We start from the raw sequence: 15,747 nt of genomic DNA, 5'->3' as shown, positions 1-15,747 counted from the left end.
TAGGTCTACTGATAAATGTGGAAGGAGGGAAGAGATTTGTCCTCTTCTGTCAGAAAGAGCCTCCCCTTCACCATTTGTATCCAAGCAAATATTAGTAAGGAAAGGTCCCTGTGCCTTCAGGAGCAGTTCTTACCTTGGATCCAGGGGAATCCATCCCCATCAGAACTATAATCCTTGGTAAAATCTTTCTGAGTCTTATTTCTCTTGTGCACTAAGTGAGGATGGTGCATACAATAGCACCAAAGCCAGCGCCTCAGCACAAGGGAACAGGATGTATATGCTACCTGAACAGTAGCTCTCAGTAGGTGTTCCCACTAACTAAAAACCAATAGAGCCACCACTGTGTACTTCCCACTGGCTTATGACAGTCTGTGCACATTGGCTCCGTCCTGCTTCTTAGTTCTTGATTTTACAATAACTATATTTTACAAATAACTATTGACAAATAAAACTGAATTAAGCAGGACACTGCTTAGGTAAACATGCCTGGACATAGGTCCTGCAGATTCACAAGTGTTGACTCAATACCCAAACAGTAGTTTTGTAGGACAATTTGATTAACATTCCAAAAGCATATTAATTTCAACGTCTCTTTAGCAAGAGATATGTTCCTTTTTTGAAGGAGGGACAGAGAAACCAAAAAAATCAAAGCAATGCTGCTGTTTATTCTTTCCAGACTTAGAGATGTATATTGTTCACCTGTAATGAAAACGTACCTGCAGGAGGCAAGGCTGTGGGCTCTGCTGGTAAAAACTCTTGGGATGGTAAGCACTCCCTGGATAATGTGAGGTCATCAAGTGCTATGTCACCTGCGGGACCTTTTCCAACTGTCCCTTCAAAGATGACTTGGAAATCTTCATCTCCATCCAGGGTCAATGCCTTGCTCTGCCAGAAATTTCCCTGGTTTCCTGTGAGACTAAGGAGGATTTTTTCTTGTTCTGCTGTAGTCCTCTGGTAGACAAGCAATGATCCAATGTGAGCTCCATACATATAATAATAGAAAAGTATCTGTAAGCAAGAGTAAGCAAGAACAGTAGCATCAAGTATAAAATAGGTGATTTCAAACACATTCTATTATCCTAATTTTTAAATGGAGCATCATTAGTAGCATTCAAAAAAGCTCTAACTTTACTGATTCAAACACAATTTAATTAAAAACACACACAAAAAAGACTTACTAGTGCAAATTTTTGAACTATTGCATGAACCAAAAGATACTTGGAAGCCAACATTGCAATACTGGGACAGCTGATTTTGCACCTCTTTTGAATAACTCTTGTACGCAAATGTGAAAGAAAGAAAACACTTGATAAGAAAACAGGGGAAAGGAGCAGTGTCATTCACAATATGGGAAGTAACTTCAGTTTACCAACTGTTACACTTTTCTGGCTATAAAAGTGCTTGTGATACATTATGGAGTGCCTAATTACAAAATCTTCTCTAATCTAACATAAGAACATCTAAATAGGCCACAGGAATACAAAGCAGAAGATAAAATGTGTGAGGTCCCAGGATTAGAAAATCATGAATTTTTGAGAGAAAAAGGGGAAAGCAGAGATTATAAAGTACTAAGTAGGATCAAATACATACAGAACATTAAAAAATCATGGTAAAGAGTAGTTACCTTTAATTACTTCTGTAAATTATTTGTAATTCAAGAGGATAGGAAGAACAAAGGGATCACTGTATTTGATCAATGTAATACTTAATCTAGTTCAATATCTTATTTCTGACAAAGATCAGCATATTTCCAAGAATGATGTAAGACCATGAAAGAAAGCAATTCATGCTATAATATGCAGGAACATGTCTACAGCTCAAATTTCTCCCTAGTCTCACGCATGGCACAAGCCCTGAAGAAAGAAGATTCTGTCTTATTTATTATGGCTATAAAAACATAATAGTGAATATTGTGATACTCATATAAATGTAAAATCATGTTCCTTTGTGTTACCTTGTGCTATGGGATTCCATAAGCTTCTGCAGTCTTTTGAATTGTATAAATACACTATTTTATATTAAAAAAGCCCACATTCATATTTAATCGATTTTCTCTGATTATTGAACAGTAAAGACAACAGGGGCTTTGTGTTACAATTCTTTTGAAAGTTTTATTACATCCACTTTCAGAACATCTCCTGTGCAATGAAGTAGTAAAATTTAATTTTTATCAGTCAGTGTTTGTATGGAAATACCTCTATTCATCTGCTCATTTCTTGTCCTGTGATTATTCTGTTTTCCTTAAAATCCTTCTTTAAAAAGATTCTCTATTCAATATATGTGTATCATTAAATTATATAATGCTTTTCACATTTTTAGGATTTTTCTCTATTTCTTTTTACTACTGCCAAACTGTTTCATTTTTTGATCAACAGTACATTTAGAGCAGATATTTCATAGAGCTATCCACCACAATGCTCCTGATTGGCTACAGCTCTTTTCAAAACCACTAAACTGTTTTGTATGTTTGTCTTTCTTTTATGACCATTGAATTCATCTGTGGGTTTTTTTTCCATATTATTTTTAAGGCTTCACATTTATTTGCAGTACCCTAGTCTCAATTACACTGAATAATTTTGTATATAGGAGTCAACATACTGATCTTCTATTCCACCACACCCTTTCTAGGTATATTATATAATGGTAACGTCAGTCCTAAAAAACAATTATGCACAAATTTAGTTTTTAGTATGTACCCAAGTCCTTTCAGGACTGTAGCCCCATGCATACAATCTATGCTTGAACCAGGTTTCTGTTATCACACTTGTGAACTACTCAAGCCCACATTCAATTCGCTTTCATCTGAATGCAGGCAAGCTCTCTAATCTTAGGTCTCCAAGGTTCCCAGCATGTTGCCATTCATCACTTGGCTGCTTAATCTTTTCAGGTTTCTCTTGAAGAATATATCACTGATTTTTGAAAGTTAAAAAAAATTATAACCATTGGTTCTTTATTTTGTAACTAATTTTATGATACTGAAATAAACCCAACAAGGTTACAATGCAAGAAAATACATGAAATAAATACATGAAATATAATACTTGTAGAAAAAAAAAAAAAAAAACACTCTACCATACATCCTCTAAGGGAATGCTGATTTTAATGACATCTTTCATATTTTTGATTACAACTCTTTGGCTTCATTCTTAAATTCTTTCAGAATCCTCAATGTATACCATATGCTCTTGGTTACTTATTGCAATTTAAATTTAGACTTTGTTCCAACACTACCTCTTTTGGCACCACATTCCCTAAAAATGCTTCTTCTTCATTGGTTCTAAGGAGCAGCTGTCAAGGTGGTATCTCTTCATAATGTCCTGCAGCAAATACTAATCCAAAGCAGGTATTTAAGTTTCTCTGCAAGGTTTACTTTCTCTGACATTTTTAGGTAGTATAATTATATATCACTGACACTTTGACTGGAAATTCTCCCTTTTGTTTTACATATTTATTTTGGCATAGTCTCACTTTCTTTCTACTTGTAGTATTCACCTTGGCCTTCTATTCTTTTTGAAGATGCAGTTTGGTTTGCAAAAGCCTTGTATACAAATGATCCTGTTTATGTACCTCCCTTTATACTTGCTGATGTATATGTTTTCTCTCTGCATAAGACTTTCTTCCCACTGAAGTCAATAAACATTTTTCATTGACCTAAATGGGTCTAAGATTCCAATCTTTAAGTCTGCTGTAATATATGATATAACATCTGCTTCTCTAATAAATACTAGAAAGGAATAAAATTAGGATGAAGTTCTGGGTCTTGAAATGTAATCTTTTCATTCATATAATTTTCTTTACTGGGAAGTCCTGTTCCCTTGGTCAGTTGTCTAAAGGAAGTTTCAGAACTGGCCAGAACTTTTAAAAACTACTATAAAATGTCATAAATATGACTGTTTCAGGCTATATCATGGATGTAGGAGCTTTGACAATAGAAGATACAAACACCCCCCAATATAGGAAATTCCCTGTTTTTCATAAATGTATTTAAATATGAAAAAGTAAGCATTTCCCATAGTTATGCTTCAAGCATTTCATTGTATATAATGTATGATATATAATAAATTTTCAGTCATGAACCTTTCATTCTGTTATTCCATATTTTTTGACATCTGTCTTTTATTGTTCACAGATAGAAGTTAAATAGTGGAACTGTTATTTTTAAAGCATAAAAACAGACAAAGTTGAGAAAGAGATGTTTTCAAATATGGGTCTAAAGAAAGAAGCAAAAGTCTCCAAGCCAAAGCAAGCAGAATTTTCCTTGGATTTTTCTTTTAAATACATTAGGTAATTTAGAAAATTAACTTAGAAAACATGAACTCATGGCTCAAATTGTGAGATTATTTCACAATGGCTAGATTAATTTTCACTATTGGCAAATTGAAATTATTTGTTATTTGTATCATAAAAACAGACCATTTCTGTTTAACATTTCCTGAATTTCTCATCTATAAAGGAGTTGGGAACCATCAAAAAGCCGGAAGAATTTCAATCAAATGACCTGAACAGCAATCTCAAACCAACCAGAACTCTTTCTGAGTTTCAGACAAACATTTAACAGTATTTGATTTTCTTCATAAGTATGAATATGAAATAAATGGACCTAGAGGTAAATGACTGGATATTTTCCATGTAGATGTCACCTGCAAATGCAATAAATCTGTTTAGGACTATTTCAGGCTAAGACAGCCTTCATTCCCATGAGCATTGTGCTATGATCATGTAATCAGTTCAATTCAAAGGCCTTTTTAAAAATGACTCCTATTCATCAAGATTAGTCTCTTGAGAGATCCAGTTACTATAGTAAGATAAAGTAGCTGAATAACTGTAAACTTGCAAAATAAGACTACTGTGCACAAAAATCTAATATAAAATGATTAAATATCCTGTTTTACAGGCATAAACTCAATAAAATTTTAAACCTTCTATAAACATAAAGACATTGATATTGTCTCTCAGGAAAGTTACTTGGCCAGTATCTCCCACAAATGGATAGACTAAGAATTCCAACCAGGCTTAGTAGTAGAGGTGCTCCAAATGTTGGAGTGCAAAGTGGCTATCGTATGGTCAGAACATCAAAGAGCCCTTGAGCTAATTTAAAGGTAACTGCATAAAATTAGATAGCCAATAAACATTCCTGTTACCCAATTAGACAAGTCTTCATGCATTAATGGCAAAAGATTGATTTTCTCTGTTTAAATTTATGGATATAAATAATGCTGCCTGAATGCTATTTTTACTCACAGAAGTCGTGATATTCTTTACCCAAGGTTCCAGGGCGACATACAGCTTAGACCACTCTTCATTTGTTCACATTCCTTTCAACTGTCCTAGCAATTCCTTATTTCAATTCCAGTGTTGAAAAAACTTTAGGTTTTAATCCCTTACCTCCTCTTTAGGATTTTTTTCCCCTAAGTTCTTCAGTTTTGGAGATCCCTTCCCAAATTCACCCTGAAATTGCTAAGCCCTTCCTGCTTTGCTAATTTTCTAAGGCCGTTCAAAAATTTCTTTTGCTAATTTTCTAAAACCTAAAAATTCCATTTCCCTGCACCACAGTTGGTCCATTTACACACAGTAGCCCTTTCCATTTAAATAATATATATAGATGTTTTTAGCTACGACTAATTTTAATTATAATTTTAAAAATAATTACTAATTTTATTAGCAATTAAATTATTGGCAAGTATTAATTTTTAAACTCTCTGTTTTTACTTGACTCCGATGTTGAAAGACTGAGATATCATTCATTTTTTCCTGGACACTTAAAGCCTATGAAACTTTGAAAACAATAAATGCATACATGCTGGAAAAATAACATTTCTAAATATCACATACATCCAACAGTTCAACTGTTTGGAAAATTCACTTTTTCAGCATGTTGTGCCTACAGAAGCTTCCATTAGATGTGTTTTGAATAATTGTCCCAGGAAACTACAAACTATCATTTTAGTGAAGAATCTAAAAGATGTATCAAAATTAGAAAAACTTTTAATCCAGGTTGGCAAAGAAATGATCAGGCTCAAATCATAACAATATACTGTAATGCTTTGGAAAATAAAAGCTTACTTTTCTCCATTTTTTGCAGAAGTCAGTGACACAACTTTTTCTCATGAATCCTTCCATCTACAGTTGCACTCTTTTATAGTGAATTGTTACTGTATTTATATACAGTTTCTCCATTAAAGCACAAACCATTATACAGATTTAGGCTACTCAGGGCTAGTTTTGTGTAAGACACATTCTAAATCACATGCCATTTTCACTGTTGACTACATCTGAGTCTACCAAAGTACTTATTACCACACAAATAATTCTTCTTCCCAGTAGCTGGCAGAAAGATGCATGTTTTCTTATGATTTCAAGATGGAAATAAAATCAGGCCCTGACACTTCTGCAACATGCTTGTTTTTCTCAAGAAATCTCAGTGATTATCTCTATCCGTCTTAGGAGCATTACCTTGGTGCAATCTAGACACCAAAGTCTGCATTCCTGCTAGTACCATATACCCACATACCTTGCAGTTTTTACTTCTTCTGCTTAGCACAGGACTAGAAATCCTGGCTTTTTGTCCTGGCAACTGAGGAAATGAACTCTTCATAAAAATGTAGTGTCCAGATGGCTCTTGCAAGGTATGATCAGCAGCTGGTCCAGTGCCCATTTTTGGAGTACTGCTAGTTCTGAGGTTCCAGTCAAAATCATCATTTTCATCTTGCTTCCAGTCACAAAGATCAAACTCAAAATCACAACGCCCAATAGATGTGCCTGAAAGACATTTTCACACATATGAAGAGAGAATTATTTTCAAAAATTGTTGTGCGGAATAAACTATAACCTAGAACACAAACTATCCACAAAAAAATGCTTCCATAGAAAAAAACACCGATGCAATTTATTAAACACAGCATTTTTAATGTTCTAGGGTATAATAATGGGATAGAACAGAACTGCTTATCTATGAAGTAGGTGTCTACACTCCCATTACAATCAATAGAGTTCTAGGTATAAAAGTAACCAATTTTCGAATTTATTTTAGAGCATGCTGACTAGCTCTTTAGACTCTTACAGGTAGAGGCCAGTTGGTGACTATAATGCTACCTAGGGCATCTAAGATATTTGCAGAAAACCAGCCTCTTTTTGGAGAAACAGTTTAAGGCCAGGTGATATCCCCACAGTGCTCAGGGAACAGAATCCCACCCAACTGACTGTATTGAGCACTGCAGAGACAGAGCTTCCATATAGACACACACAGGTAACACCCAAATGTAGGTATGCTAACTTTGAGCTGGACCTACTTGTGGTTAGTTTACTTTTGTTAAAAAATACTCTTAATAATTAGTTTTTTCCAATAGGACCATTGACTCCTCAGTAAACTCTTGTTTAAACTAACTTTTTTCTAAGTGTTTGCTTCCTAAAGAATTCACATACTCATTTTATTAGCCAATATGCAAACAAAGATGATTATCTGCACTTCTCCTTGAATTTTATTTAATGCCTAAAAAACTCAGCAAGCTGACATTAATTGGTTGATTTTTATATGACATAAAATGCATGCTCTATAGCTATTTTCCAACGTAGAAAGTCAAAACAGCCAGCATGGTACATCAACTCCACACATAAAAGGTTAAGTCAATTACACTATTACAAAAGTTTAAGCTACGTGTATTTTTTTTCTGTATGCATCTATAACCTCATTATAATGATTACCAAGGAAACCTAAACTTGCTGAAATAAGCTGGAGTCCTGCCAGAGACTTCAAGAGACATTCGACTGTGCCCTGAATATTTTTACTATTATTGGTGGAAAGGAAAGTGCTCTGAAGATAAATTTGGAAACTGAATGGGGGTATTTGGTCTGACAATGTAAAAAAAGACAAAAGCTTTCTCCTAAAACATAAACAAAACCTGAGCCTCTTCTGGCATCTGATAAAGTTCAGCAAGTTAGAAGGAGCTTTATTTAATTGGCAACTGGTCAGAAGCCTCAAGATTGAAGCCAAGGAGTTAACATCCATGGTGTTCACACATGGACCAAAACAATACAGACAGCTACCTCTAAAATTTGAGGCTGGAATCAGATGAAAGTTTTCTTGCTTGTATTTTTCCTTGTGGAGATCACATGGCTGAAAAAGAAGGTAGAAACCTTGTCTTTAAAATATGGACTATTAAGCAAAAATTGCTTCACTAAAAAAAACTTAGTCTACAAATATAATACTGTCTTAAATAAAAATAATAAGTCCCTGATGCCCTACAGTTACAACTGCCATTTATTCAAAACATAGATCATAGTTTACCTCAGTTGAATGTAACTGCTGATAAAATTCGTAAGTCCTCATCTTTTGCCATGTGATCATTTAGTCCCTCAATATTTCAGGATCACAGTTAAAGAAATTCCTTCAATTACTTACAAATTTCATCTCTAGTCAATAAAAAAAACTCATGCATACAATTAACTTTTATTTTAAAGGCATGTTTTCAAGAATCAAGTCCTTAAGGTGCATAAGCATTTAATATCCCTGCTAATGCTTTACATATTGTGTGAATTATTTAATCTAAATTTAGATGTCCCTGTATGATCTTTCTATAGAGAAAAAAGGCATATCTACAAGACAATTTATCTAATTAACCTAAACAATTAACTTTAAATGATGTGAACCTCAGCTTGAAAGTGAGCCTTTACACTGAAGAAAAAAGGCAACTTAGGTAGCTTTCTTAGAAGCCTAAGTTACAGCAGGGGACTGTGCACTTGTACCTTAAATCTTAGGTAGCAGACATGTCTATGAGAAACTGTGAACTCTGAGTAATGAAGTAGAAAAGCAAAGTTAATCATTTTGTCTGTAAAGCAGTGACCCATGACTGATAAATTAGTCTATTAGATGAGAGTTTAATAATTTAAGAAAATCTTAATAGTAAATATATGATTTGGATTACACTGATCACAAATGATCTAATGAATTTTTGTAACAAGACAAGTAATCAAATGGAGCAAAATTTAAACTATTTTAAGTTACATCCTTTGTATTTGCAGAATTTGAAAATTATAATTTCAGTCTACAACCGGGGAAATGAACTCTGAACTCTGGAGTTTCCTGTTAGTCGGCCAAATTAATGAGGAAGATGCTTTTGAGAATTGCAGTTGGCACACTGATGCTCTATGCTATATATATATATATATTTTTTTTTTTTTGCCAAATTCATAATGTAAAATAATGCTTTGGGAACTCTACCTTATTAAGTAATGTTATTTTAAATAGGTCATTTTTTCATAACACAGAAAAGAAGAAACTGAAAATCACATGACAAAGTTTAACTACTTGGTAGCATGCTGTGTTCCTTTATACAAATTCCCTTTAAACAACTTGAAAATGAAGAAACTCCTTGCAGAGACAAGGCAGCAGGTTGTCTTCTCTCACCATTGCATCTTACCCCCAAATCTATACCTAGAGTTTTATATGCATTTCCTCCACTCCCCATCTAGCTGTTTCACATAGGAATAGAAATTTCATGCTCTTGATGCTTCTCTTCTCCCTGGTGTATGACCTAGAAGCTTGAGATGCTACCTGTGCATGAACTGGAAGAACTTTTCTTCTCTGGTGGACACATAACACAAGGTGACTACGTCCCTTTGTAATTAGTTGAACAAATTAATGTAAGCATTTTTTACCTAATGTGAAATTTATTCTTATATATATGGAAATAAAAATTGTTCTGAATGAAACTATCCAAAAGCAGCAAGCTGGAACTCACACATCTCAGGGTGACAAAAGCTACGTCTAGGTGTACGGAGCTATAGGAGCATATCTGTAGAGCAAAAGGCCTGGTGCTGATGGAGGAGAGGGTAATTAGAGGGGTGTCTCAGGCAACCTGTAGACTGATTCTGTGGGATGAACAACCATTAGTTAAACTGCATTAGATGCCCTCCTGGAACTCATCTTTCAATTTATTTTCTAGTGAAAGGAGACTAGTTCACTGCATGATAAATAGAAACGACTGAGAGATTCACTTCAGAAGCACACTGGTGAGCTAAATCAAACATTAACCAAGTGCAGACAAAACCAAACACCTGGCAAGTGCAGCCACCTGCATTGGCACTTGTTTCAGACTGGAAAAACACTACTGCCCACAGCCTTTTTCACAAACTTTAATTTACTAGATCTCATAAAACACCATTTCTACCTCAGGGAGGCATGCACATCTCAATCTAACCAGAGCTGCCTCCTGCTCTGATGCACTAGTATCCTTAAACAGCATAAGGTGGACTCTGGAAGTTTCCGAACAATGTTGAAGCAGTGCTAGGACCCATTACTTTTCCAGCACTGTTATGGATGTTTTTGTTCTCATGTACTTATAGTAAGAAAACAGTACTAGTGACATTACAACATTTAAAGAAAACTCCAAGCCAGGATCACTCATTCAGTAGCAATCTGATGGAATAATTCCTAAACACTGGGCTCCTTCTCAGAGTGTCTGTTAAAATGTATACTTGACTTACTTTACAGCACTGAAGTCCAAAGTCATATATCTAACTAAAAACAAGGAAAGGAAACAAAAAAACAAGGCACAGATCTCTCAATAGTAATTTAACAGCTTTATGAGGTGCAGTTTATATCACAGCAGCACTGGCTTTGTCTAGATATTGTGAATTACACTTAGTGAGTATCATCTTGTGATATGGTCCTATTAACATGCTGAGGTTTTAGGTATATTACAAAGATTAGGGACTAGATTCTTTTAACATTGTGCAGAAGGATTTCAATAACAAAGTTATGATGACTCTGTGCATGGGAGGAAACAACAGTATCTACAGCTAGAGCTAGTGATCCATGAAGGTCTACTGCTAAAAGCCACTTTGGAGATATCTTGAAACCGTGGAGTCTTCATGCCTTTTAAACACAATTGCCATGCTTGGCCAAAACTGCCTGTTTCTTGTTTCCAATGCTTTGATCTATCATGCTTTGGTCTACTAAAGCCTTCCCCAGATTTCTAAGGTTGAGAATTTCAAGCTATTGTTCTGTGGTTCAGCAGTGGTAAAACAACTCCGCTCTGATGGCTGTATGGAAAGAAAAAATATCACAAAGAGTGGTAAGTTGTGCATCCCACAGTTATCTTGTCTTTGAAAGCAGTCTGTCTTATGAAGAACTGTGAAAACAGCATTAACTTTTTTCTATGTTACTTAGGACACAAGGCTTATGTTCAGAAAGCTAGGAAAACGCCCCCTAGCTGAGAAATTGGCCTTGGGAACAGTCCTGGATTATGACCCGAATATAAAATCTTTTTGACTGTCTATGAAAAGGGTTGAATAGAACAAATGCAGCACAAAACTAAACACTGTGATGACAACGGAACCCATCTTCTTTGTAATCATAAATATTTATAGGAATAGCAACATCAAAGTTAAAATTCTGTGTTGATTTCCTTTTAAGTTTGTATTTCAAAATGATAGAAATTTTCTTTCTTCCGAACCAGATCATCAGTCAATCCAAACCCATCAACACCAGACTTGAAGCTTAGCTGAAGTCTTATTATTCAACTGTGGAATTAGAAATCTTGGGTTAACATAGCAAAACTCATACAAGCATTTGCCTGTCGTAAGCTCCTGGAGAACTGAAATAGAGATTGAAAAGGAAAAAGCTTTATGACCATTAATTTTTTTCACAAGTATTTTTCCTTACCACTAAGTCACAGATCCTGACTATTTTATAGTCTTTATTCCAAACTGAGACTGCAAGAGTATTCATTCTGTTTTAATATTTACATAGAGATATTCGTGGAGAAGATGGAGTAGTAAAACAGGACAATCGTGCTCAAATCTAATCTTATGAGGCCCCTCCCTCACTGCTAACAAATTAACAACTTTCCCCGCTCCTAGAGGAAAACCTGTCATACTGTAAATGTGTTTAGTCACTAACAATAAAAGATTATTTATTTTTATGACTTAAAAATGGAAACAAAGTCAGCCAGACTCATAATTTATTCTGCACTGGTAAAATGCATGCACAGGATTGGAAATGTAAACACGTATTTTTTCTATTTTATTATTTTTTGGACCTTCTTGTCTTAAAAAAGCAATCTGAAGTGTATTCATAGATAATAGCGTTCACTCAAAGCAACAGACGGAGTCAACAATATCTTGGCAATATATGCCAATAACACATACATATTGGCATTTCTACAGCTCTTCCACCAAATTTACAAAGGGGAATATTTCCTGAAGAAATATTTTTCAGGTATTTTCTCATCTTGTTCATCTTGACCTGATAATCAAATTTTAAAATACAAGAAAAGATAAAATGTTTTATATTAACAGAAATTTCCTAAGAGCAGAAGTGAGCTGATGAACTATTTATTATGCACCACAGATTAGATCTGACTACAGGGTCCTCCAGTTTTCTTCAAAGGAAAATTAAATTGTGGATTCATACATAAAGATTTAAATGAGCAATGTGGCCACAATTTATGCATTTTTAAATCACCTTCTTAAAGACAAGTCTCTCGAAAACAAGAGATGATTTCTCCAGCACTCACCTACAACCTAAAAAAAGTAATCGGTTAATGTTTCTTAATAGGGAGTGAAAACAGGTCAGAGACCACTGACAGCAGTAAAGTCACAGTAAGATCTGTTGCAGAGGTAATGTATTTGACCAGAAAAGAAAAAGTAGTAAATAATAGGAAAAGTGGGAAACACACTTATTCATAAAGTTATAAATAAGTTTTCCTATTTAGAAACTGGGAAAAAATTAGAGAATGAAAAGGAACAGATGAAAATATTTTTATATTTTATATAAAGTACTTTATATACAAAATGGCAGAAAAACATGAATTATCATTTTTGCAAAAAGGAATGTTTTCAGCAAGTGCTATAATATTTATTTCTACCTTATTAAATAGATAATGCAGAGGTATTACCAATAAAAGAAACCCAAAGTTCTCCAGTACATTGTGGACACTTAAAGTAGCATACCTATTTCAAGAGGGTTGTGATCAGTGGCACAGAGTCTAGTTGGAGGACAGTAACTAGTGGTGTCCCCCAGGGGTCACTACTAAGTCCAATACTGTTGAACATCATCATTAATGACTTGGATGAAGGGACAGAGTGCACCCTCAGCAAGTTTGCTGATCATACCAAACTGGGAGAAGTACCTGATACACCAGAAGGCTGTGCTGCCATTCAGAGAGACCTGGACAGGCTGGAGAGGTGGGCGGAGAGGAACCTCATGAAGTTCAACAAAGGCAAGTGCAGGGTCCTGCACCTGGGGAGGAATAACCCCATGCACCAGTACAGGTTGGGGGTTGACCTGCTGGAAAGCAGCTCTGCAGAGAAGGACCTGGGAGTGCTGGTGGACACCAAGTTGACCATGAGGCAGCCATGTGCCCTTGTGGCCAAGAAGGCCAATGGTCTCCTGGGGTGCATCAGGAAGAGTGTTGCCAGCAGGTCGAGGGAGGTGATTCTCCCCCTCTACTCAGCCCTGGTGAGGCCACATCTGGAGTACTGCGTCCAGTTCTGGGCTCCCCAGTACAAGAGGGATGTGGCACTACTGGAACAAGTCCAGCGAAGGGCTACAAAGAGGATTAGGGGACTGGAGCGTCTCTCTTATGAGGAAAGGCTGAGAGAGCTGGGCCTGTTTAGCTTGGAGAAGAGAAGGCTGAGAGGAGATCTTATCAATGTGTACAAGTATCTGAAGGGAGGGCGTCGAGAGGATGGAGCCAGACTCTTTTCAGTGGTGCCCAGCGACAGGACGTGAGGTAACGGGCACAAACTGAAACACAGACAGTTCCATCTGAACATGAGAAAAAACTTCTTCACTGTGAGGGTGACAGAGCACTGGAACAAGTTGCCCAGAGAGTTTGTGGAGTCTCCATCTTTGGAGATATTCAAAAGTCATCTGGACAGGGTCCTGGGCAGCCTGCTCTAGGTGACCGTGCTTGAGCAGGGGAGTTGGACTAGATGATCTTTAAAGGTCCCTTCCAACCTCAGCCATTTGTGCATCTGTGCTGTAGAAGTTTTACCCTGGAAGTGACCCCCATGCTTTTAAAGAAGCTTCTGGGATGGTGGGATAGCTCACATGATGGAGTGCTGTCACGGATGGCTACGTGCTTTTTAGGAAAGACAGGCCAGGAAAGCGAGGTGGTGGAGTTGCTCTTTATGTGAGAGAGCAACTGGAATGTATTGAGCTGTGCCTAGGGGTGGATGAAGAGCGAGTCGAGAGCTTATGGGGAAGGATTAAAGGGCAGGCTAGCATGGGTGACACTGTGGTGGGTGTTTACTACAGGCCACCTGATCAGGAAGAGGAAGTCGATGAGGCCTTCTACAGACAGCTGGAAGTAGCCTCACGATCGCAGGCCCTGGTTCTCATGGGGGACTTCAACCACCCTGATATCTGCTGGAAAGACAACACAACTAGGCACAGAGAGTCCTGGAGGTTCCTGCAGAGCATTGGTGACAACTTCTTGACACAGGTGGTGGAGGAGCCAACAAGGAGAGGTGTGCTGCTGGACCTCGTACTAACAAACAAAGAAGGACTGGTTGAAGATGTGAAGGTCGGGGGCAGCCTTGGCTGCAGTGACCATGAGATGGTGGAGTTCAGGATCCTGCGAGGAGGCAGCAGGGCACCAAGTAGGATCGCAACCCTGGACTTCAGGAGAGCAAACTTTGGCCTCTTCAGGGACCTGCTTGGAGGAATCCCATGGGTTAGGGCCCTAGAAGAAAGGGGGGGGTCCAAGAGAGCTGGTTAATATTCAAACATCACTTCCTCCAAGCTCAAGAGCGGTGCATCCCTATGAGTAGGAAGTCAAGCAAAGGAGGTAGGAGACCTGCATGGATGAGCAAGGAGCTCCTGGCAAAACTCAACCAGAAGAAGGAAGTATACAGAAAGTGGAAAGGGGGACAGACCACTTGGGAGGAATATAGGAACATTGTCAGAGTATGCAGTGATGCGACGAGGAAGGCTAAGGCCCATTTGGAATTAAATCTGGCTAGAGGTGTCAAGGACAGCAAGAAGGGCTTCTTCAAATACATCAGTAGCAAGAGGAAGACTAGGGAAAATGTGGGCCCTTTGCTGAATGGGGTGGGTGCCCTGGTGACGAAGGATGCAGAGAAGGCAGAGTTACTGAATGCCTTCTTTGCTTCAGTCTTTACTGCTCAGGCCAGCCCTCAGGAACCCCAGACCCTGAAGGCAAGAGAGAAAGTCTGGAGAAAGGAAGACTTTCCCTTGGTGGAGGAGGATCGGGTTAGAGATCATTTAAGCAAAGTTGACACCCACAAATCCATGGGCCCTGATGGGATGCACTCACGAGTGCTGAGGGAGCTGGCGGACGTTATTGCTAAGCCACTCTCCATCATCTTTGAAAGGTCATGGAGAACAGGAGAGGTGCCTGAAGACTGGAAGAAAGCCAATGTCACCCCAGTCTTCAAAAAGGGCAAGAAGGAGGACCCAGGGAACTACAGGCCAGTCAGCCTCACCTCCATCCCTGGAAAGGTGATGGAGCAGCTCATCCTGGAGGCCATCTCCAAGCATGTGGAGGAAAAGAAGGTGATCAGGAGTAGTCAGCATGGCTTCACCAAGGGGAAATCATGCTTAACCAACCTGATAGCCTTCTATGATGGAATGACTGGCTGGGTAGATGAGGGGAGAGCAGTGGATGTTGTCTACCTAGACTTCAGCAAGGCTTTTGACACTGTCTCCCATAACATCCTCATAGACAAGCTCAGGAAGTGTGGGCTAGATGAGTGGACAGTGAGGTGGATTGAGAACTGGCT

The 15,747-nt window shown here is 37.6% G+C and overlaps 1 protein-coding gene across 1 annotated transcript in view; it reads right to left on the bottom strand.

Annotated features, from left to right (window-relative positions):
* MALRD1 (MAM and LDL receptor class A domain containing 1) overlaps positions 1 to 15,747 on the bottom strand; it is a 303,969-nt gene that overhangs the window by 167,806 nt on the left and 120,416 nt on the right. Inside the window, exons 25-26 of the mRNA XM_013949322.2 lie at positions 6,512 to 6,759; positions 717 to 1,008 (exon numbers count right to left, since the gene is read on the bottom strand). Of these exons, the coding sequence (XP_013804776.1) occupies positions 717 to 1,008; positions 6,512 to 6,759 (540 nt within the window). The remainder of the gene's footprint in view (positions 1 to 716; positions 1,009 to 6,511; positions 6,760 to 15,747) is intronic.

This window comes from Apteryx mantelli, chromosome 2 (assembly GCF_036417845.1).
Source record: "Apteryx mantelli isolate bAptMan1 chromosome 2, bAptMan1.hap1, whole genome shotgun sequence".
NCBI classification, from domain to species: Eukaryota; Metazoa; Chordata; class Aves; order Apterygiformes; family Apterygidae; genus Apteryx; species Apteryx mantelli.
This window is presented reverse-complemented; position numbering and strand designations above follow the sequence as displayed.